At 50.3% G+C, this 24,542-nt stretch overlaps 1 protein-coding gene across 1 annotated transcript; it reads right to left on the reverse strand.

The window, feature by feature from the left end:
* Positions 1–7,183: 7,183 nt before the first annotated feature.
* On the reverse strand, positions 7,184–24,375 carry LOC121435483 (PTTG1 interacting protein). Its single transcript, XM_041634854.1, has 6 exons — positions 24,160–24,375; positions 19,481–19,533; positions 16,590–16,698; positions 13,128–13,302; positions 12,157–12,203; positions 7,184–8,855 (listed from the first exon to the last, which is right to left on the reverse strand). The coding sequence occupies exons 1-6, from the start codon at positions 24,266–24,268 to the stop codon at positions 8,818–8,820; spliced, it is 531 nt and encodes a 176-aa protein (XP_041490788.1). The 5' UTR covers positions 24,269–24,375; the 3' UTR covers positions 7,184–8,817.
* Between the last annotated feature and the right edge of the window lie 167 nt (positions 24,376–24,542).

The raw sequence follows: 24,542 nt of genomic DNA on the forward strand, positions 1-24,542 counted from the left end.
TAGCGAGAGTCCATATCTCAAACTACATAAAAAAGTTTGTTTTGAGACAGGGTTTCTCTTCGTAGCCTTGGCTGTCCTGAAGGTTGCTCTGTAGACCAGGCTGGCCTTACCAGGTAAGTAAATAAATATTACATTTAAAATTTAAATTAAGCCGGGTGGTGGTGGTGGTGGTGGTGCACGCCTTTAATCCCAGCTCTAGGGAGGCAGAGACTGGCAGACCCCTGTGAGTTCAAGGCCAGCCTGGTCTGCGAGAGCTAGTGGCCTGAGTAAATAAATATTACATTTAAAATTTAAATTAAGCAAGGTGGTGGTGCACGCCTTTCTAGCGCTCGGGAGACAGAGACAGGCGGATTTCTGTGAGTTTGAGGCCAGCCTGGGCTACAAGAGCTAGTTCCAGGACAGGCTCCAAAGCCACAGAGAAACCCTGTCTCAAAAAACCAAAAAGGAAAAAGGAAAAAAAAAAGAAAAACCAAAAATAAATAAATAAATAAATAATAAAAATAAAATTTAAAAATTTCTTAAAGATACCAGGTAGCTACCAACAGGAGACTTTAAGGGGAAAAAACTCAAGAAAGAAAGGATGCTGCCTTGGCATCCCCACAACGACGGACCTGGAATTGAGAACCAAACCCTTCCTTCCTTAAGCGCTTTCCTTTCATCAGGGTATTTTGCCATAGCAACATGAAAGGAAACTAGGACAAGCCTGGAGGAACAAGAGCTATATCCTCAGAAAGAGGCTGGGTAGCTGTATGCTCAGCCTTCGCAGCCCCAAGACCAGCCCGAGCAGTCCAGTTACAATTTGGGCCAAGGTTGCCTGTCCTGCTTCCCACCGACCTAAAACAGAAAGATCTGGGCAGAGGTGCCACGTGGAGACACTGTGCAGGGAGTCCACTCGGCCACGTGGAGACACTGTGCAGGGACTTCACTCGGCCACGTGGAGACGCTGTGCAGGGGCTCTACATGACAGACATGTGCTTGTTAACAACAGCAGAACTAAGGTTTACAAAGGAAAACCACGTGACCCAGACCAGGAAACAGATCTGCGAGAAATAAGCGCACAGGAGAGGGAGTGGACTTGACCGGACAGACTGAATAATAGCTGTGATTACTATGTCCAGGAAATGGATCTGGAGACAGACACTTGCATAGAAAAGGGGAACATATTTCAGAATCCAGCTGAAAATCCAAAGCAGAAATTCAACTTGAACTCACTGGATGAGCTTAAGAACAGATTAGATCCAGTGGAAGAGAGGAATAGTGAACTGGAAGGTAGGGCAGAAGGAAATCTTCAGACAGCAGCAGGATGATTCAGCAGAGCCCACAGTGAGAGGCCTGGGACATGGGCCCTGGCACAGGTCTAAGGTGAAGTGAACCCCTGGGGAAGAGGAAACAGTGTGCAAGAAGTAATATTTGGCTGGGCAATAATGGCGCACACCTTTAATCCTAGCACTCGAGGCAGAGGAAGGTGGATCTCTGAGCTCGAGGCCAGCCTTGTCTGCAGAGCATGTCCCAGGACAACCAGGATTACACAGAGAAATCCTGCCTCGAAAAATTAAAAAAAAAAAAGATAATATTTGAAGGCATAATAAAAGAGGGTTTTTCAAAACTGACCAAAGAGAAACCATGATTGCAATGAGAGCATCCATCCAATAGAAAAGCCCCCACCCTAACCCACAGTTCTTGTTAGAAGAGTAAAGCCGATTTGCCAAGTAATGGCCCAAGAGCTTAGGTGTTCATTGCTCACAAAGCAAGACGGTGCTTCCAGAGGAAATAAAGGATTTGCAGCCAGACGGTGGTGCACGCCTTTAATCCCAGCACTTGGGAGGCAGAGGCAGGCAGATCTCTGTGAGTTCGAGACCAGCCTAGTCTACAAGAGCTAGTTCCAGGACAGGCTCCAAAACCACAGAGAAAACCTGTCTCAAAGAAAAAAAAAAGGATTTGCATCCGAGAACACAAATGATGGAGAGTAACTGCCCATGTTGCCCATATAGAAGCTTCTACCAATCAAAGCCTTGTACACAGCAGTGGGCGGAGCACAAGAATTCACCATCATGAGCATATGCCAAAGGAAATTTAATGACAGGATTGCTTCAGCAGAGAAGCCTAGAAGTCCAGCAAGGAACCAGCACCACAGAGGGTACTTTTGAAGGGAAGTGACAATAGCATAGACAAGAATAGTCATGTCAGAACCAGTGCAAATACTTATCCAAAGCAGGGACATCTGAGGTTCCTGTGGTGGAGGGTAGGGCAGATAAGTTCCTGGTCATTTTCAGAAATCAAAAACTCACAGAGCCCACAGCCCCACAGATGCTCAGCAAAAGAGTCATGAGATGGTCTAGCAAGGCCTTTGCCCTACAAGCTCGTTAGCCTGAGCTTCATGCCTGAAACCCATGATGGGAGGAGAGAACTGAACCCATGTCAGGAGGAGAGAACTGAACCCATGTCGGGTGGAGAGAACTGAACCCATGTCGGGAGGAGAGAACTGAACCCATGTCAGGAGGAGAGAACTGACTCCTGAAGTTGTCTTCTGACCAGAGCAGTATATGCACACCCATAAACATCACACACACACACACACAGAGTTTACTGCCAAAAGCCCAAATGGAATTCATGACTGAGAAAATCAGGCAAGACCTGTGTGTTGTTTGGTAGGCTGCACACTATAAAAAATCTGAAGTCTAGCCGGGCGGTGGTGGCGCACGCCTTTAATCCCAGCACTCGGGAGGCAGAGGCAGGCGGATTGCTGTGAGTTCGAGGCCAGGCCAGCCTGGTCTACAAGAGCTAGTTCCAGGACAGGCTCCAAAACCACAGAGAAACCCTGTCTCGAAAAACCAAAAAAAAAAAAAAAAAATCTGAAGTCTCAAGGTCCAAATCAGGAGCAGAAGGAGACGGAGCACGAGCAAGGAACTCAGGACCACGAGGGGTGCACCCACACACTAAGACAATGGGGATGTTCTATTGGGATCTCACCAAGGCCAGCTGGCCTAGGTCTGAAAAAGCATGGGATAAATCCGGACTAGCTGAACATAGCGGACAATGAGGAATACTGAGAATTCAAGAACAATTGCAGTGGGTTTTTGATCCTACTGCACGTACTGGCTTTGTGGGAGCCTAGGCAGTTTGAATGCTCACCTTACGAGACCTGGATAGAGGTGGGCAGTCCTTGGGCTTCCCACAGGTCAGGGAACCCTGATTGCTCTTCGAGCAGATGAGGGGGGGGGACTTGATCGGGGGAGGGGGAGGGAAATGGGAAGCGGTTGTGGGGACGAGGCAGAAATCCTTAATAAATAAATAAATTAATAAAAAAAAAAATATGGCCGGGCGGTGGTGGCGCACGCCTTTAATCCCAGCACTCGGGAGGCAGAGGCAGGCGGATTGCTGTGAGTTCGAGGCCAGGCCAGCCTGGTCTACAAGAGCTAGTTCCAGGACAGGCTCCAAAAACCACAGAGAAACCCTGTCTCGAAAAACAAAAAAAAAACAAACAAAAAAAAAATCTGAAGTCATTACTCTTACCCAGCAGGGCAAGTTTTTGTGATGTGTTTCCTGGCATAAATAGACAGCAAGCAATGAAGCCAGGAAAACTTATACTTAATGCTTAACATCTGGTGCACACTGTAAAAAAAAAAAAAAAGGAAGTTCCTGAGATTGAAATCCCAGATAATCACATGCAGCAGGCAGAAGAATGGGGAGTGGGAGGGGCATAGAGAGAAGCAAGCCATACAGCCCTTGCCTGGCTCAAGATGTAAACACAGGTATTAGGTGCTAACAGAATGATGGGCATTTAAATACATAAAAATATTTGTTATGAATGTACTTTGCTGTGGCAATATTCAGTTTCAATGAAAAAGTTTGGCAAAGGAAAAAAATTAGGATCAGCTCAAGAAAATTAGAAACAGAGGGTTGGAGAGATGGCTCAGAGGTTAAAAGCATTGGCTGCTCTTCCAGAGGTCATGAGTTCAACTCCCAGCACCCACATGATGCCTCACAAAACATCTGTAATGAGATATAGTGCCCTCTTCTGGCATTCAGGCAAACATGTAGACAGAACACTGTATATAATAAATAAAATAAATTTATAAAAAGAAGAAAATAAAGTTAGAAATAGCTTTCAAACTACTATGGATACCACAACAGTACAATCAAACTCAACCCATCTGACTGGTTTATAGAAACAATGTAAAGGCGTTCTGGAAGGTTCTTACATGAACTGCAGCTCCCCAGCCTTCACTTGTGTTCATGGTGGGGTTACTATCCACACTGTTTACAGACAGGGAGAAGATGGTGCAAACACTGGGTGGTCCTACCCAGACCGCACTACATGAGAGAGCACTGCCCTCCTTCAAAGAGGAAGAACTAATGATTTGCAGAGCCAGGGCTGTCAACCCCATGGCAGAGTTGGGATCAGCTGGGTGGTCAGCCAGCTGAAACCCAGACACAAGCCAGACACGAGCATCACTCGTGGCAGACAAAAAAGAAAAAATAAGAGAGAGGGGGAGGGAGGGAGGGAGGAAGGAAGGAAGGAAGGAGGCTTGAGATTAGGTATTGGCAGATCATTGCTGAAGGGTAGATGTGGACGGATGTAAGCACACAGAGCCCTGGGAGCTGAGCATGCCCTGCAGACCATAGCTGGTAGACTTGACAAAGTGAAGGGTCTAGTCCTAATGCATCATGACTCTCTGACAAAGGGACCTCCAGCGGAACTATAATGTAGTGTGGTACCCAACACCCAAACCCATGAGCACAGCCCAATATACTACTCTTGTGACCTTAGACACACTTAAAAACTCAGATCAAATTCAGCAGTGTCATGACATGTAGAGACCACATCCAGGCTGTCTCCACCCAGACTGGGAGGGCTATTGGTTCTGCTAGGTGCTCCAACTCAAAAGTCCAGTTTCATCCAGAAAGAGTGCCCACCGGATCTGTGATGCTCTTTGAGGAAGCCAGTTCTGTGCAGATCTCCTGGTTTGTAGACAGAACGCTGCAGATCTAGAGCCCTATCCTGCCTTTATCATCCATGCTCTCATTTATGCCCTAGCATCTTTGTGGCTATTATGGAAAACTTTTGGAAGTGTTGACTTAGCACACAGCTCTGGCTTCTGCCAGCCCTAAAGGCTAAGAATGTCACTGAGAGTTTCTGAGAGACTGTGTCTATTCACACAATCGCTTCCAAGGAGGAGCGTGTCCTTCAGGGCAAACTCAACCCATGTTCCTGAGCCATGGTCATATACATATCTGGTTCAGAACAAACTATCTCTTATTCTTGGAGCAAGCACTGTTTCACACTGGCAAATGTGCGGCCATGGCTACTTCTTACCCAGTCAGACCAACCTTGACAAGCCCCTTCCCTTGCTGTTGTTTGCTTAAGTCACATTTCCTGGGGCAGACGGTAAGTTTTTGCAGTAGTTCAAAGGAAGCAGACGCTGGGACAAGGCCTCAGAGGTAGTCTTTGGGGTAGAGGGCCTCTCAGGGTTATAGTGTATGGAGCGGGGAGGGGAGGCAGAGAATGAAGAGATGCCAAGAATGGCTGAGAATCTGGCTAGCATGCTCAGAGACCCAGTGGCTTCTCCTGATGAATCCAGGACAGAGCAATGAGTGGGTTGCACTGGCTTGGCTGCTCATTCTGGTCATGGGTCCTACCCAGAGTGCACTGTTAACCAGTGCTGAGCAGCCCATTGCTTATTCTCTCCTCTGGCTGCATGGCTTCCGTACCTCTCCACTTTCACCATGTTCCCTCTGGCTGTGGATGGCACTGGTGTCTGTGGGAGACCTTTCCCGGAACACTGAGGTGGAGCAGGAGCCATAGCAGCCCTGATCAACCCTGTCTGAACCCCAGCTGTGAGCCTACCCTGCCTCCTTCCTTTCACTTGAGCTCCAAAGGTGGGACCAGGACTCAGAGCTTAAGCTGACTCTTACCAAGTGCAAGGCTGCTTGTTCTTTGAGTACCACTTGAGGGACTGAGGGGTGGTTACATGTGACAGACAGGTCAGGTCCTGACACATAGTCGCTGACAGCATCGTGACACTGATGTACCTGCCCCCACCCCAGCATGCTCCCCTGTCTGCAAAGGAAATTGCTAGTAAACCTTTCTTCAACCCAACTACATTGTGTTATTTTCCTACGGGTGAATCTAAACGCCCAAGCTGAGGATGTCCTTGGACCTAGAACCGTTCCCAGGTAGCTCCCGTGGAACACTTAAAGATTCAACACATCTAGTATCTTTGCCAACTGGACCCCCGGAATTCCTATTGGCTTCCCGACACTCCCCCAGAATTTCCTAGCCCGTTACCATTTATGGTGCCAATTACTAAAAACATCATTCGCCCAGAGTAATCTACATGTTACTCTGTTCTGTGGTCCCGGGACAAGCATGGGTGAGTGGGCTCCCGCCTGTTCAGCGAGGTGACCTGTCCTCTGGACAAGGCTGGGTGAGTGGGCTCCCGCCTGCTCGGTTATGGACAAGGCTGGGTGAGTGGGCCCCCACCTGCTCAGTGACGTGACTTGTCCTCACTGGGTCACGCAGCCTGGGCAGCGGGCTGTCTGCAGGTCGACACTTTGGAGTTTCCATGGGTGTACAAGTCCCAGGGCTTGTGTTTCCCGGGGAACAGGTCAGTCCAGGCACACGCCTCAAGAGGGCAGACTTACTGCAGCATGAACCCTGAGCAGACAGACTGCTGTCAGCGTCCTTTCTGCTGCAGCTTTCCAGTGTTAACCTGAAAGCATGGGAGCCTGTTGAGCCCTGTGTGTTTCTTTCTCCTCTACAACAACGAACAGGTTCAAGCAGTCAGTGTGAACTCTGGGACTGAGGACCCAGCAGCCTGACACAGGCAGACTCAGTGACACCCACGCCCCTTATCTATGCTATACCAGCAGCCTCTCTACTTCAGACACCAGGGCTGAAGGAGCCAGGCGCTACCCGCCAGGGGAGGGTGCCCAGTGCCAGCCATGCAGAGCACCTTCTGACATCTTTGTACCAAGACAACAGCAGAACCCTGAATATGGCAGGGTGGGTGACAAGGAGGACCTTTCTACAATGAGGGCAGGAGTATTGACCACTCCAGGACTGGCCTACTCAGCCCCTATGGGGCATGGTACCCAGGTCACAGGGCAAGTCCAGTTTAACTCAACCGGAAAGCTCACACCCCAACTCACCCTTGAGACAAAGCACAGAGAAAGAAATCAGTCTTATTCAACCATTTTATTGGAAAGTGGTTAAAAAGTAAGGCACTGGGTATGGTGGTCTCAGGTGTAGGTGGCTGCTCTTCGTGCTGCTCAGAGGCAGGCACAGGGCAGTCCTGAGAGCACCTGCTATATGTCTACACTAGAGAATTAAATACTCTGCATTTAGCAGCTGGTGACTATCATCAGCTCAGCAACCTAACAGGCATGACTTATATATGCTACATACTATACAACGCTCATCAAGGCCTGCAAGGAGGGCTCCTTTACCAACAGACAGTAGAAAGGCAAATCTCAATGGCTGCTGTAATACTTAAATGTTTGATGATGCTTCGAATTACATTAGAAGCCTGACAAGGCAGAAAGAGAGCGCTAAAGGTCATTCCCTTAGTTTCTGAAAATTGGAGGTCTTGGAGAGGTGTCAATCCCTGGGCAGAGTGACAGAGTTGAAAAGGTTACTGAGCTGCTGGGTGAGGTGTCTAGGAAGGAAGGAGCCTGCAGTAAGGTCACCTCATCTGCTGGTGGCTGCTTTCCTAGGGGGAGTATCTTTCCTTCTTACCCTGCCATCAAGCTTGTGACACAACTGGATTTCAGAGAAATGTGCACTGTGGACAGTATCACGGGGACCCTTGTGTCCCTGACAAGCTTCCAAGGGCCCACGATGATGTGTCAGATACAGTGAGCCGAGACACGGCTGGAAGCAGGATGTGAAGTGAGGTGGGTGTGTATGTCCGCTCAGGCAGTTTTTCTGGTAGGCAGTACGACTGGGGTCCTACATACTCAGCTTCCGCAATGGGCTGACCAGTGGACAAGCTGTTCAACCTCCATGATACACACAGGGCCAACGCCAACCGGGCAGCCTGTCAGGTAGAGGGAAGATGTCCAAGATCTGCACAAAAAAAGCCCTTCTGAGGACGTGGTTCCACGCATCACCACAGTGGAGAAGCCTGAGGCAGGCGACTCAGCATGCACAGGAAGATCCAACTGAACTCACAACTCAGATTTCCCATGGGGGAAAAGGCTCTCCATCTAGTAGAAACAGCTGAAAAATGCTATCCAAGAAGAGGCCTGGACTTTTCATGAAAGGTTTTGGAAAGACCGTTTCCTGCGGGACTAAAGATCTTATGTGCTCCTGTGTCACTGGATACAGCTGGGTACCAGACTGCTTGTGGGGACAGGGTCTTCCAAAAGTCACCCAAACTAAAGCAATGACATGTCACAGAAATGGACTTGCAGTCACAACATAGCCTTGGGAAAGCAAGGATGGTGGGTCAATTCTTGCCCTAACAAAGTAAATATGACTTCATTTGTTGCAATGTGAATCTTACAGCAAGGCCACTAGGCAGCCAGTCAGCAGCTCAGGCCGCCAGCTTTGTAGAGTGTGGGGCCCGAGTACATTTCCTCCCCCATGAAGGGACGTCATCAAGATTAACGTCTCAGGTGATTACATACAAAGATAGACGGAACAAGAGCAGGACTGTCCTCTCAAGGCCACTCTGGTGCCTGTGCTGAGGCTGGAAGGAAGAGCCAGGTCATATGACCCAGGTCATGGGTGGCTGTAGTGATCAGGTCTCCACAGGCTATGCTGAGGATGGCACTCCCAGGAAACTCTGGAACCGCAAGTGTGTGCCAGCTGCTCTAGAACTTCTCATATGGGTTTTGCTCTTTAAACAGACCTGAGGGAGAAACAAACAAACGTGACTTACAACCTCACCCACTCCACCACAGACAAAACTCACAAAAGCGATGTATTCCTGCGATCCTAGTACTAGGGAAGCTACTGCAGGAGGACTGCCATGAGTTTGAGGCCAGCCTGGGTTACAGAACAAGAAACTAAAAGAGAAAAACAAACCAAAAGGCTGGACTTCCACACCTTTAATACCAGTACTCAGGAGGCAGAGAGAGACCAGTGAATTAGAGGCCAACCTGTTCTACCAGTAGAGTTCCAGACCAACCAGAGTTCCATAGCAGAACCTGGTCTCAAAAACTCAAACCAAACAAAAAGACAAAAGGAAACAAAACTGCTCACCCCACTCCTGCAAAACAACCTAAGTTTACCTCAAAATTACCCTCAGTGCTAAGCAGGCTCCCACACTATCCTTGACCATCACTGAAGCTGAGACGCACGTGACCTTAAAACTGAAGTAAAATCCGTCAGGAACAGAAATCCTAACAGTTCCTGAGAAATAAGCCACAGCTGAGGTCATCAGGGAAGTTCCTGCACGTATTTCTTACCACAGCTTGTGCTTGGAGAACTAAGACTAGAAAAAGAACACACACCATCAAGTTGACAATCAAGACTTAAAGTAGACCTAAGACAAAATATGAACGTAAGCATCAGTCTGTTACACACCCACTCTTCTCTTTATTTCCACCCTTCTTCTACCACTCTGCAATCTCTCTGTCTCATACTGCCCTCACTGTCCCAGCCCCCACACCGTACTTGTATGACAAGTCCTGGGCCAGTGCAGTAATCTATCTACTAGGGCTTTGTTAGTTGGGTAGAGACACTAGTATCTCTATGTTCCAGACTCACCCAGAACCCATGGACACAAAGATGAAGCAAGACCAAAACAGAAGGACAGAAATCAACAGAAAGGAGACAAGGGTTAGCCAGGGTCAAGTGACATCTTCTGATATCAGAGAAGCCCAAATCCAAGTCTAGGCCACAGCACACAGAGCCCGAAACAGGAGCAATGAAGAAGAAGGCCCCACTAGCTACAGCGCTTCCTCAGTTCCCAGTGCATAGTGTGACCAGGTCCGGACACCAGCGGCAATGGGACTGCTACAGCCCCCGGGAGGGGACCAAATACTTGCATATTTAATATCTGAACAACTCAAACCCAGAGAAGCCACACTGTACTGGGGCAAGTGGATTCTGCTATACCATCTCCCCAAATAACAGAAACTCCCTGGTATCATGGCTTAGACATTAAGTCATCTTTTAGTCAATGAAACAGATGTTCAGATGTGAGCTCTGTGATAGGTCATAACTTCCGAGTTAATCAAAGGGTTCATCCATTCATGGATTCTTTTCTTTTTGTTGTTTGAGACAGGGTCTCAGTATATAGCTTTGGCTGGCCAGGAACTTACTGTGTAAACCAGGGTAGTCTCTAAGTCTTTTTTTTTTTTTTTTTTCGAGACAGGGTTTCTCTGTGGCTTTGGAGCCTGTCCTGGAACTAGCTCTGTAGACCAGGCTGGTCTCGAACTCACAGAGATCCGCCTGCCTCTGCCTCCCGAGTGCTGGGATTAAAGGCATGCGCCACCATCGCCCAGCTTAGTCTCTAAATCTTAAGTGATCTACTTGTTTCTGCGTCGAGTGCTACCATGCCTGGCTTCCACTCATAGATTCTTAAACTGATGGCAGTCTCGGGAGACAGGACCTAGCTGGAGGACACAGGTCCTTAAAGGGTTCTCCTTGTCCCAGCTGCTGTCTCCTCAAATCCCGTCATGGCTGTCATATGTGAGCAGCTTTCCTCCGCCATGCTCTGCCCACCAAAGGCCCACGGCAGTGGACTCTGGCATTTTGTCTCAGCTAACACACACTGTGGTATAGTAATGTTCCAGTGGGTAAGATCCTGAAGCTTCACAAATATGCTATCTCGCCGGGCGATGGTGGCGCAGACCTTTAATCCCAGCACTCGAGAGGCAGAGACAGGCGGATCTCTGTGAGTTCGAGACCAGCCTGGTCTACAGAGCTAGTTCCAGGACAGGCTCCAAAGCCACAGAGAAACCCTGTCTCGAAAAACCAAAAAAAAAAAAAGAAAAACTAAAAAAAACAAAAACAACAACAACAACAAAAAAAACCAAATATGCTATCTCCTTATTTAAACAATGATCCCAAAATTGCATTTCTTACGAGTTGGTGAGATGAGTTGAGTAGGTAAAATCCTTCCCACCAAGTCTGAAGAGCACAGGACCCATACAGCAGGAGAAAACCAGTTCCCAGAAGTGATCCCCTGGCCTCCTTAGGTGCATGATTGCATACTTGCATGCACACACACACACATGTAAATGAAGGAAATAACTTTAATGCATATTTTTGGGAAAGATTTTCAAATTTTCTCCATTGGATTTCTCCTGTTAAGATAGTGATTCAAGCTGGGTGGTAGTGACACATGCTTTAATCCCAGCACTCAGGAGGCAGAGACAGGCAGATCTCTTGGCGTTCGAGGCCAGCCTGGACTACAGAGGGAGTTCCAGGACAGCCAGGGCCACACAGAGAAACCCTGCAGTTCAAGGTCAGAAAAGTGGGTTCATAGTTGGTGCCTTCACACAGCCCCATGGCCCCACATCTAAGTGGGTGAGGGGTCAGCTTCTGCAGCACCCAACTTCCGCAGCCATGAAGTCTAGGCGGAAAGCTCTAGTACCATTTTTGAGCTTTAAAAACAGCCGAGAACCAGCTGGGAAGAGCAACCATCCAGGACCAGAGACAGACTAGTGTGTGACACTGGAGACAGGGACCACCTTTGTGCTGGGTTTCTGACTCACTTTAACTGAACCACACAGGCTTACGCTTAGTTCCCGGTCACTCCCAGAGTCTCTCCAAACAAGATGACACAGCCAGAAAGCTGCAAGGGAGGAATGGCATGCCTCAGTCTCAGCCAGTTCTGGTAAAGGAGGGTGGTCTGACCCCATCAGAAGACAAGAAGAGACACGCACAGAGAAAGGGCTGGAGACAGCCCAGGAACTCACAGAGCCAAGGCTAGTTACACAGGCAGACCCCATTTTAAGGCAAATGGACAAACAGCTACGAACACCTGTCCTGAAGTTTTTATTCCCCATGAGCGCCAAAGAAAAACTGTGGCTGAGATTAAAAACCTTCAGAGCCTTTTCCTGCTTTCGGGAACTCAGTACAATCAGTCTTTGGTGGCACCCTGAGAACTGCACAGCTGCTGTCTTCAGTGAAGGAGTTCTCTGGAAAAATGGCAGCTGCCCAGATCCCAACCAGTCAAGAAAGACAATTCTCATTCTTACCGTATTTCTTCCTGATTTCATCGTGTCTTGATTTCATCTCTGCTCTCCTAAAAAATACAGAAAAACCAAGTAGCATCAAATTATGACAGATAAGTAAGGTCACCCCAAACTCCCAGGCCTTCGCTTCCTCTAGCAGCAGCTGGGGCTGCTGCAGCACTTTCTACAAGCTCCCCCAAAAGAAGGTGGAGATGAATGCAGTCACCAGGCCACACCTACCACTTGACCAGCAAGCAGGGTGACTGCAAAGCCAGTCTTCCAAGGCTGCTCTAATGGCCCTTCTATTCTTTTCCATAAACTAATTCTAACTGGACATGGTAGTAACCACTTGTTATCCTAGTGCCCACAAGACTGAGACAGGAGGATGCATGCAGAGTTTAAGGCCAGGATGGGCTATGAAGTAAGACACTCCCAAAAAAGAAGAAACCAAAAACTGAATTCAAATGTCTAATACAGTGATCTTTTAAAGTTCTCATAAAGAAAATGCAGATGGGTTACCAGGAAAAAGCAACTGCTTAGAGGTACCCGATTCAGAGCTGAGAGCATGATCATCACTGCCTCCAGGGGCTACACGAGGCCCCAGCACATATTAGGAGAATTCAGAGCTCCGGGAACTAGTGGGCATAAGCCAGTGTCTATACGAGCAGTCAGATTACTTCATCACTAGAGGCTGGGGCTGGAATGGCAATACTCAAGGCTAGGCATGACCAGTGCAGGGCACGGTAGCGCAGGCTCTACCAGTCTCCCTACCAGTAGAAGAGGAAGGCCAGGCAGCCTGCAGTCGGAGACACAGCCTGCAACCCCACAAGGCTCCTACCAGCTTCCCTTTTAACTACAGCCCAGAAAGTGTTGGACAACAAACACATGCTACCTCTCTAGCAATGGGGAAAGCGCGGGACTCATAACCCTTGCTCCCCACGGCCTTCTTGCTGCAAATTCAGAGGCAAGCTCCCGAGCAACAAGCCCAGTCTCACCTCTCCTCCTGCCGTACTCTCCTCTCCTCCTGTTCTCTCATGGCCCGCTCATCGCTCTTGTCTGGCTTCCGGCTCCTCTTCCGGCTGCGGCAGCAGCAGCAGCAGCACACAGTGATACCCAGGAGCACAGAGCCCCCAAGCACTGACATGGTGATGATCAAGGCCTCAAAGTTCACTGGAAGTCCAGACACAGAGTTGAAACCTCAGCACGTGTGCCCTGCCTCCACCCCCAAGGGTACCACTTCTTGTCACAGGAGCAGTCCTAAACACAGGGTCTGGGCACGTGGCTCCTGTCAGCCAATGTCTATAACTTAACACTTCTAGATTAACCACAACAAACTAATGAGACAAGACAGCCCTTTTCCCTCCTCAAGATGGAAAGAAGGAAAGATGTCCCTGTCTGTTCCCAAGACCTCCTGACTCCTCAGAGCCACCTACGGATGGGGAAGTGCCCTGACCACCAACATGTGCACATCCAAGCATCACAAGTGCCCTGGTACTGGAAAATGGCTCATCAGTGTCACTCATTGATGTGACGAGATGGTACAGCCAGCCTTCAGGAACCAATACAAACAAAAAATAAATTTTAAGGTTCTTCTGAATTTCTCTTCAAGATCTTTAAATGGAAACCAGTCAAAGAAATTGGGTTGGGTGTGCTACTGCTCATCTTTAATCCCAGCACTCAAGGCAGAGGCAGGCAGATCACTGAGTTCTAGGCCAGCCTGGTCTACAGAGGGAATTCCAGGACAGCTAGGACTACACAGAGAAACCTTGTCTCAAAAAACCCAAAACAGTCAAGGCTTTTCTGCTAGTCCACTAAAGAAGAGCCGGTTCAGGAGCCCACACTGCATTTGCCAACATGTCCCAGTCACCTGGTTCAACTCTGCAACAGGCACTTCACAAGCAAAGTCCCTAGCTGCAGGGCTGCTGACAGCCTGAATGTGTCCGCTGCAGGTTCCGCTGGGCCAGGGAGGCACCCATGCAGCTGGGCAGCAGGAGGAGAGAGGCCGAGGGACAGCTCCTGGGCTCCCTCAGTGCAGGGGCTGTGCTCATCTGCCAGGCTCCACTTCAGCTTCTAAGCATGTTAAAACCAGAAATGGGCGCGACAACTGCTCAGGTGCCTTTGACCCTCAACCCTGTGTTCTGTCTGCCCGTGCCCAGCCTCCAAGTGCGGAGGTGCAAAAAGGAGCAACTTGTATGGTTAGAAAGGAGACTTCGTCAGCGTGAGCAGGTGGTACAGGTTTTGACTATAGAATTCTGTAAAAGTCAACCTAAAAATGAGAACATTAAAACAGCTAGATCTAACAAAATCCAATCTACTCCCACAGCTCTCTGACAAGCAGATGAAACAGAAATCCTGTCCTGATGGGAAAGTCGTCTGTGAGCACCTCTGTTAAGCCCACAGGGAAACTCAGCAGCTTCTACTCATGTGCAAACATGGCCTGGCGGGAATGAGTGACATCTTGCTCAATGCAAAAGATCAACATGTAAAGACTTCATTTTCCTGCAAATGCACAGAACACTTCAAGTCATTATGATTAAAACCCTGAACAAAGATGACAACAATTCTACTACGGGATTCTAAAGTGATTTATAAGAACCGACTGTTCATGGTACAGGCCTACAATCATGACAAGCCACTAGGACCTATGGCGACACCAAGAGGCTAAGTGGCCCAACCTCACATGCTACTCTGCTCAGGGGATTATGGACCCTGTCCCACAACCCCCTTATCACAAGACCAGGCCCAACTGCTCATATTCGCATGTAGCAGGCGTCAGTCCCTCAGAAGTAAGCAAAGGTGTGCCCGCTGGCTCAGAGGTAGACCTGCTTGCTCTTCTGCCAGCACACGGCTGCCTCCCATAGGCGCCAGCCTACGATGCTGGCAGCATGTGGTGATGACACATGCTGGTGAGCTACCGGCAACTTCATCTGTGCTGTGCCGGGAGTGCTACTTAGCCGCCCTCACACCTGGGAGGGACCCGCGCTGCACGAGACCATTATCAGGAACACCCACCACCTGACACAGTCCACACCTTCAGCCATTAGTCAGAGCAAACGATCACAGTTCTCCACACATCACCCCATGAGTCAAGGGTGAAACAGGCAAACGCCCACTATGCGGAAAGGACCTGAAGCAGGCAGAAGTCCCCAGTGCTTGGAGAAATGCGAATACATGAGGTCACATTGCTGTAAGAAGGGCAAAACAGTTCTGGCTGGGAAGTCTCAGTGATGGAGAAAGCAGCATGAAGCAGGACTTCTATCTGTGAGGGCCACCTCAGGACCCGGGAAGGGGACCACTTCCAGAAACTCTAGAATTGAACCTCTTGTTCCTCCGAGAACCCACAGACCAGAAGGTACTCTGGAATTCACACACTGATGGGAGATGCCCGCGTGGCAATCGGTGCTCCAGAGCCAACACTCCCAGTCCAGGAAGAAGCACTACCAGGAGGGGGCAGTGGTGGGCAATGCTGAGACCACGGAGGCTTTCCTGTGCCAGGACAGACAGGATGACAACAGAGACACCGCACAGACACGGGGGTCAGCACTCATTGTTTTCTGGAGTCCCTGGGCTTTACAGCAGCCAAGTTGTTTTGAGTGGAAGTTGACAAGATTCTGATCCTGAAGTCTTTTTTGTTTTGTTTTGTTTCTCTATTTAACAGGCCTAGCTATTTGGGAACTTACCTTGTAGACCAGGCTGGCCTCAAACTCACGAGATCTGCCTGCCTCTGCCTCCCAAGTGCTGGGATTAAGATTAAAGGTGTGCACCTCCACTACCTGGTTTTTCGTTTTGTTTTTCCTGGTTTGTTTGTTTGTTTGTTTTAAAGATAACTAAACAAGATGAAAGGGGCAGAGGATCCGAGGTGCAAACACACGAGGAACCATCAATAACTCCCTTATCCCAGTGCTCTGAGAAAAACCAGCTCCTTCACTACGCTGCGAGAGGCCTGAGCAGCCCCAAACCTAACCACCACCAAAGTTAAACAGTTCACTACAGGAAAATGAGTTCCAGGCAGCAAAATACAGCACAAATGTACTTAAAGGGCAAGCAGAAGCACTTAGGGCTAATGTCCTGCAAGGAAGAAAATGACCAACACAGACACAAACACACAGACGGCTGTCTGGGCTAACAGGGTCCTTGGTTGGGGATGACTGGCTCGTGGGAAGCCACACAGGCTCCCAGGTGCCACATCACACTCAGGAACATAAGAACAGGCTTTCCACGTGCCCTTTCCCTACCCCCCGCAATGTGGGTTGTGTAGTCCTGTGGCTAATGACTGAATCTATGGGAGCCCTCCAGGTCCCTGGCTGTTTGCCAAACAGCAGACCACCACAGGTCCCCTTGGTTCTTCCCGTGGGAGTCACAGGACATAACTTCCTAGTAACTTATGCTGATTAAGCACAAGTCCCAGAATCACCAAAACCCACTGATTTTGCAAGAAGTAAATGAAAACAACTTACCCCAGCACACACCCCAGCGAGCAGAACTCAGTTTACAGAGAGAAGCAGGGGGCAAGATTTTTCTCACTGGGTAGTCCAAGCATGCCTTGTTCTCGTTGCACCACAGACACTGAAAGAGACCGGCGTGGAAAGACCCTTCATACCAGGACAAGTCACCTCCCTGCCTCCAGTGCTACCCATGCCACCGTTTCTAGCATGGATGCATCCTCCAAATAAATGCTCCCACTCATCCTTGTTGCCCTTTGGTCACTGTCCAACACAGAGGCTGGCATCCCCGTTCACTGTACAGAGCCCCACAGTCCTGAAAGCTGCCTGCTCTCAGGGCCTTTGAAGCCTGCTTATTTTCTCTAGAGGCCTCTTCCTTAAGCCTGAGATGGTTCCCTCCTATCTTCAAGGAGGCTTGCCCTGCCACCAGCCACCCAGGTCCCCACTGTCCCGACAACACTGCTGCTTCCTCCCACAGCATGCCTCCTCAGGCTGCACAGTGCATTTCCCACCTCATGCAGGAGGTCAGATAACTGTGGCCTTCACTGAGCACCCAGAGACACAGGCAGGGGAAGCTGAGCATCCAGCAGGTAGGTGCTCCTTCGGGATCTGCTAACAGATGACACGACACAGGGGAGCCACTACTGCAGGAGGTCCTGGACCTCCATTTTTATGCTGCACTAAGTGTCTACTTCTGAGGATGACACAACCAAGGACGAGAGCAGAGAGAACCCCCAGGGGCTCTTGTCTAAGGCCCTCAGAACGTCGGGGTGGGAACAGAAGTGAGGAGACAGTCCTGCCACACCAGCTCATGTCAGAACTCAGTGTAGGACCCACCACACCCACCACACAGTGCTAGACAGGGCTGAGGACGGCTGACAAACAGCAGAGCTGACCTAAAAAGGTGTCCTTAGGAAGATCACACACATCACAGGGAAAAGGAATTCTGCTGTCAAGAGCACTGGCCCTGCCAGAGCCAAAAGGACATCTTCCTGATCAGACATCTTCAGAGTAAGCATGTTACTGATGTCAGCAAGATTAAGGACTAGGTCTGGGTCTCAGTTTGGAGTAACATCTACTAACATCAAAGCATGTGCTGGGCTACTGTGCAATGCCCACTGTGCATTCAGTGTCCTGGCACTGCGTGGCAAACAGTGGCAGAGGCCCGCAGATCCTGCTACGGAAAACATCTCCCATCCCAGTGGTTCTGTCCTGCATTATTTCTGGTTACTCTTCCACTTTAAAAAGGGCTCAAGTCATAAGGTCTGATCTTCTAAGCTCCAATGAGAACACAGCATTTGCAAGGCATGTTGTTCTACTCTTTTTAACTAAATAAGAGGCCCACCAACAACTTAACAGCATCAAGAAACAGCACAACCTCTCTCTAACCCACTGGTCCTCTGAAGGCCTACAGGGGCCTATCTCTTCCCCCTGTCTCCAGGCAGGCCCTTGGGCCTGGGCTAGCCTTCTCCACTTTACCTTACTGAAGCCTTGTTGTCTAGGTTCAGGCTCTACCCGACTAGAGCAATTTACTGTGACCTGGGCGGGTCCCTCTCTGGACTCTGTCCTCGCCATGCACAACTCAGGGTAATGAGGTTATAAGGCTAGTACAACAATAAGCTATCTTTTATGGCTGAAATAGCCTCCTAAAGGAAAAACTAGAACCTAAAAAGAGTCAAGAACCACTAGCACCTGGAGGAGAAGGTTCAGCAGTACCAATGTCAGTCCTGAAGCAGGAGCAGCTGCGTATTTTTGTCAGCAGATCCTACCGCCCACTGGAGTCTCACCAAGTGACAAGACTCGTCTCAGATCTACACTTCAAAAAGCTACTGTTGCTCTTTATTTTTTCATAACACTTTTATTGGTTATTTGGGTACTGCTGCTTTTTAAGATGCTCCCACTGTCCTATGGAGGAAGCCAAGAAGAAACACCACTCTGACCTGGGTTGTCCTTAACCCACCGTCAGGGAAGAACACACAACTGCACAGCCCTAGGACGCCATGAAGGCCCCCTGGAGTCCCCCAAGGGGAAGCCTCTGTGGGCTGTTTTCTAATCCATTGCTGCTCCACTTCTGTTCCTCCCTGAGAGTTCCAGAGGTGAGCTACACAGCACTGGGCTAAACATGCCCAAGCTGACTCTTCAGCCTTAGGGAGCAGCACAGAGGAGCCTTCCAGACTGGCCAAAGGGCTGGCCGTCACACTAGGGAAGCTGAGCGTCCTCAAAAGACATCTAGAGATCTCTGTTGTGAAACCATTTCCCCACTGCTGGTCTGCCTATCCCAGAGTGCAGATGAATGTCTGTCCCACAAAACCCTCATGAGTACCTTCTACCCTAGGCCACTTCACAGGGTAGGAGATTAGGGGACTCTGCTCCAGAATAGCAGCTACCTTCTGACTCGAGGGCACACAGGAATTAAAGAGCAAACATGCTGACTCAGTCTTCCCGGGAACACACGACCTGCAGCTCTCTCACGGACTAAAGAGGACCTTACAGCACTACACACGAAGGAAGAAGAATGCTGGCATTCCAGAGTGTGCATTCAAGCTCTGTGCTTGCTTGTCAAGTGCCTGTCATTGTATAAGTTGTTACCTCAGCCCCCAACAGGCCTTGAAGGTTGGGCAACCCTCTAAAGAAGACCTGGTCAGAGGCAAGAAGTCCCAGTCATCAAATGCCAACATATTGGATGCTGTTGCCAAGCAGCTCCAAGAAGGGTGTATCCTACACACTGCCTACCCAAGTCATGGGTACTGGCTGTGATGGATGGAGCCTGCGCCGTTCATGAGAAGGCTTCGGATGCCTGAGAGAAGCTGGAATAGGACTTAACCACCACCATGTACAGAACCTAACAATTCTCAGACTCCCAACACACATGGACTGGAGGGCATAGGTCTGACCACACTACTTACCGAGACATTCCTGAGGCACTCTTCACAGGATTTGTTTGTGTACACAGAACAACCTGCCAGGAGAGACAAAGGCATCAATCACTGAAGGGCAGAGAAGACACTGGTGTTCTGAACCTCTGCCAGGAATGATCAAGACTCTGCTGGTACTGGCCTGCTTCATGGCACCCAACTTACTCCTGTGCAAGCCAGTCCCAGAAGAGCCACTCCACAACTCTCCCTGCAAGGACTCTTCTGGGAAGGAAGATTCCAAACACAAGCAGCCCTGTGTTACAGCTCTCCTCCATATGTGAGCCATAAACCTGTGCAACCACTGACATGCTGAGACCTTCTGCCACCAGCATGCTCGTGAGCAGGAGGCACGGCCGGAAGGGAACACGCCTAGAGGAAAAGCCAAGCTCACAAACTCACCTCTAGATTTCAGGATCCTGGGGCAGGCTTCCCCAGACCCAAGAAGCCGGGTGATATCAGCCTGCTCTAGGCATGCAGAGGACCCGGGGCACACTGCCAGCACCCGCAGCACTGTTTGCAGGAAAGGGCCAAAGTCTATATAGCTATTGGCCCTGGAGCTCAAGCAAATCAAAGGTACAGAAGCAGCATATCAAACAAGTATCTCTCATGCTCTCCACCTTGGGCCACTACTTCTCCCCATCATCCTTAAAACGAGCACACTTTGGAAGGAGCACTGCATTCATGTCACTGGCTGCCAGGGAAATGCAAATTAAAACTGCAAGGAAAAGAACGCGCAAGAAAGGCTGAACTTAGGGAGATAACCAGGAACACAGCAACAAAAATGCACATCTGGAGTTGCCCCAGCCATTCTTAGAAACGGCCACTCCCACAGCTAGCAAGTGCATTCAAGGCATCTTATTCAGGACATCAGAAGACACACCCGAAGGCAGCCCTGTGCAGGCGTGCTCACCGCAACTCTATCCACAGAGACCCGACTGGAAACAGCCAGATGTTCACTCTTAGAAGGATGGACAGACGGACTGGAGTCTACACAGTGGAGCAACTTCAAGCCACAAAGAAAAGTGAAATAAATGAAACTGAGCAACACCATGTAAATTGAAAGAAGCCTCATTCCAAAGATCCCTTCCCAAAGCCAAGCACTTCTACACAATGGGGACCCTCCCACCGGGGTGAGAACAGGCGCTTCTGGGGCTGTTTGCTAGGATAGTCTGCATCCACGGTAGCCGGGTTACATGAGAAGACTTATCCAGGGATACGGTTAAGCTTTCTAATCTCACAGGAGGAAATTTTCTCCAAGGGAAAAACTGGTGTGGAGCAGACCTGTGAGCCCAGCAACTGGTGTGGAACAGACCTGGGAGCCCAGCCCCAACCACCTGAGGGCTGAGGCCTGGGCTTCCAGAGGGCCTGTCAGTGTGGGTTACACAGAGATCCTGCCTCCAAAAGACAGAAGGAAACCAAGACAACACTTGGGCTCTGGTGGTCTGCCACTGACCTGGAGCTACACTCAGAAAAGGCTGCACCTAAGCAGGTAATGGCACAGGACTATCAGCAAATCGTGGTGATAAAACTAGTGGTGGGAGCCTGGTGGTGGTGGTGGTGGGGACACAAGCAGCTCTTGGGCTTCCCTTCGGGGCAGACCTGAGGGACAGCCAGGTGCTACTACTCACTTGGTCCTAGCTCTGTCTATCCACAAAGACTAGAAGGGCAAGAAGCAGGGCACAGTGGCACAAGCCTTTATTCTCAGCACTCTGGAGGCAGAGGCAGGGGGATCTCCGTGAGTTCAAGGCCACCCTGGTCTACAGAGCGAGTTCTGGGGCAGCCAGAGTTACACAGTTGAGACTACATCTTGAAGGAAAAAAGAAAAAAGAAGAAAAGAAAAAGAAAGGACAGCACCAAACTTGGGTCCTCCATGAACGGGTTTTCTGAAGACAAAGCTGAACCGAGAAGCTTAGAGGAAACGGAGGAGCTCAGAACTGTAAAGCTGGAACAACTTAAGATGACTCTAGGGTCAGAGGTCAAGCAGAAAAGGAAGGACCTCACTGGACAAACCAATAAAGCTGTGGGTGGACTGTGCAGTAAACCAAGAGTCTGAGCTCCACTTTAACACCGCAGCTCCGGAGGCCATGTTCTAGCTGAGCAGAGAATAACCTCGTTCTTAGGAGGAACTGCTTCTGAAGAATGTAGGGGCACAAGCCACCTCAGCCACTTACTCCCATGATTTGGTCAAATTAGTAACAAGCTGTAAGATTATAATGTGCAATAAATGTTTAATTACCAGATATTTTATGATAAGAAAGACACTAGCGAACACAGAGAGGGAGGGTGTGGTCAGCAAACAGGCAGTCACTCTGGAGAGCTGTATCATCCATGAGCTCACTGTACCACCCCCTCAGCTCTCCCACACACCCCCCACTGAGATCTTTCCCAGTCTGGTGACAGCTGAGGGTGTGTCAAACACACCCACTCTCCAGCTCTTTTTCAAAGTCATCCACGAGAAAGGCTGGAGTTGCTTCCTATCAGCTGACACGGCGGCCCAGTAATGCCGAGGTCTGGATCTCCGTGATGGGATATTCTGGTAACTGCGCTTTTGAGAACTGAAAGAGCTGAGCTCCAAGGAAGGCATCGTGAGCTCTGGCCACCCTCTCCATTACTAACTAGGAAATCTACATCCCCGCGGGCCAGCCTTCCTCCTCCCCAGAAAGCATGAGCGGCAGGCATCCTGGCTGAAGTCGCAGACTCATGTGGCAAGGAAGGAAACACTGGCAACCTGCTCCCCCCAGCTCACACTTCGGGGTGGGGGGTGCGCACACAGTATCTCTTACCCATCACGGGACACAGTCAACCACATGCCGGAGATAAGAACAGTATCTTTGCAGCTCCCTCAGTGCTGATCTTGAACATCCAGGCTCTGAGGCATTATGAGTTAAGAGTCCAGTTTAGGTGGCATTTACTCAGTTCTAAAGACTTTGGGGCTCACTCACTTTAATAATTAAATGGGAAGATAATAAATAGTGACTCATTTATTCTGAGTTTACCTGAAACCGTGACGTTTCGGGTGAGTCAGTTACAGCACTAGGACAAAAGGGCACACCTTTGTGCAGAGAGAGGACGGAAACTAAGGAAGCAAACATTGTGTATTATAAACCTGTGGCACAGAAGGGCCCATGCTGCCGTCTTCTGTGCCCCAGAGAAGAATAAAGCTGGAAGGGCTCAGGGCCCACTCTGGTGACAGGACTCAGAGAGCATCTCTACTGTCATGTCGGGGGAGCAGTCCTGGCCACCTCACTTTTGGAGGAGAAAAGGAGAGGAGGAGGGGCAGGGCACCCCAAAAGGCACGGATGGTGTAGTATATTCAGTACAGTTCAGGCAGGCAGGTTCCTCAGGGAGAGAGGGAGGGGAGCTGGAGATTCCTCTGCAGACTGAGTTCAGTAAGGACCAGGTGACCTGCACCAGCCACCACTGTGCCTGAGTGTCCCTGTGGAGGGTGCCAACTGCAGTCCTTTTAGGGGCTGTTTTCCCCAAGACCAAGCTCTGAGAAAATGACTCCACACACCACTAGGGAGGGTCCAGAAGCCCTATCCAAGTGTCCTCAACTTCCTGCATTTCCCTCTAAGGATCCCTTGCAAGTTCGAATGTCCACCCAGTAACGAAACACACAAAAAATATTAAAAAGGTGAGTTTTGCCAGGCAAGGTGGCACACACCTTTCATCTCAGCCCTTGAGAGGCACAGGCAGGCAAACACCTGTGAGTTCAAGTTCATCCTGGTCCATATGGGGAGGCCCTGTCTCAGACAACAAAAAGGTGAGTTTGGGGCGCTGTGACATATTCTTTTAATGTGTGCGGTACCCTTGTAAAGAGAAACGGTTTTCATTAGGCATCTTCCTATAGAATGTCAAGTCGTAGAAATATCACACCTAGCACATGTTCTGTGGCAAGGGGGGGAGGATGTGGACGCTCTCTTCATGAGAGCGGTCCACCACAACAGCAGACCCCTGAGCCACTGGGAAAAGGGGTCCTGTGCCAGCACGGGCTCTCCAGCGTTCTGCCTGCTGTGAAGTCCTCACTGGGGAATCTAGCCCCAAGTTCCCCGGAACGCGGCAGTCACAGACCCTGGGTACACCTGAGAGCAGATAAGAAACTTAAACAGAGCTGCCACAACACGCAAAAGGTCACCAAGAGAAAACACACCGTGCCAGGCTCCAGTGCAAAGCCACCTTGAGAGAGCCTGAGCTAACACGGTCGAGAAAAACACTCTCCCTCTCTAGCTGGGCCCCATCAGCCCTCGCTGTAAAGGTCAGGAAGCTGACCAAGCCAACCCTCTCATTTTCAGGCCTTGGCACAACCTGCCAGCTGCCCGATTTCCCCCAAAAGAAACAGTGCTGGGCTAGAGAGCCAGGCATTGTGCAAGACTTCAGCTCCTCAAAGCGGCGGGCCCAGCACCTGACACAGGCAGAAACGCAGAAGCCCGCCGAGTGGAAGCCCAACCAGCAGGCCGCTGAGCAGGTGCCGAAGCCTCGGTTCCGACTGGGCCTGTCTTTCCGTGCCTTAGGGCACGACGTAACTCCAGCGGCGGCTGACGCGCCCGCAGCTCCGAGGGAGGGCGTGAGCGCCGAGGACTCAAAGCCCGCGGGCTGGGCTCCGCCCTGGAGCCGACCCAGCCGCCCTCCTACCCGACCCCCAGGCTCCCTGGACACCCCCCAGGTCTTACTCATTGCCGAAGGCTCCTGCGCGGAGGCTGCGGGCAGAAGCAGCAGCAGCAGCGCAGCGCTGAAGAGCATCAGCCAGCGCGGCGTCAGGCCGAGGGCAGCAGACGCCATGGTGCGACGGCGGCGTCTGCGGCCAGCAGCTCCTCGGGAGACTCAACTTGGAGGCTGAGCTAGGCTGTTTCCACGGCTCAGCGCCGAGGCTCCGTAGGTGAACCCGAGGGGCGGGCCCTGCGAGTGCGCAGCCGCAGGCTCCGGCTCGCTCCGCCCCCTCGCCCTTACGCCCGCCTCCGGGCGCTGCTGAGGCAGCTTAGTGTGCCTGCGCGCCGACAGAAACAGCCGCGAGGGGGTAAAACGGAGAGTCAGACCCGCGCGTGCCCAGTAGACG

Source organism: Microtus oregoni, unplaced genomic scaffold (genome assembly GCF_018167655.1).
Source record: "Microtus oregoni isolate MIOR12 unplaced genomic scaffold, Mior012 000046F_ref0000063, whole genome shotgun sequence".
In the NCBI taxonomy this organism is placed as follows: domain Eukaryota; kingdom Metazoa; phylum Chordata; class Mammalia; order Rodentia; family Cricetidae; genus Microtus; species Microtus oregoni.

Coding starts and splice junctions, on each gene's coding strand:
- LOC121435483 (XM_041634854.1), bottom strand. CDS start 24,268: ATGGCGTCTGCTGCCCTCGGCCTGACGCCGCGCTGGCTGATGCTCTTC. Junction 19,534..24,159: donor GCAGGAGCCTTCGGCAATGA/GTAAGACCTGGG, acceptor CTCTCCTGGCAG/GTTGTTCTGTGTACACAAAC. Junction 12,204..13,127: donor AGAGTACGGCAGGAGGAGAG/GTGAGACTGGGC, acceptor TGTATTTTTTAG/GAGAGCAGAGATGAAATCAA.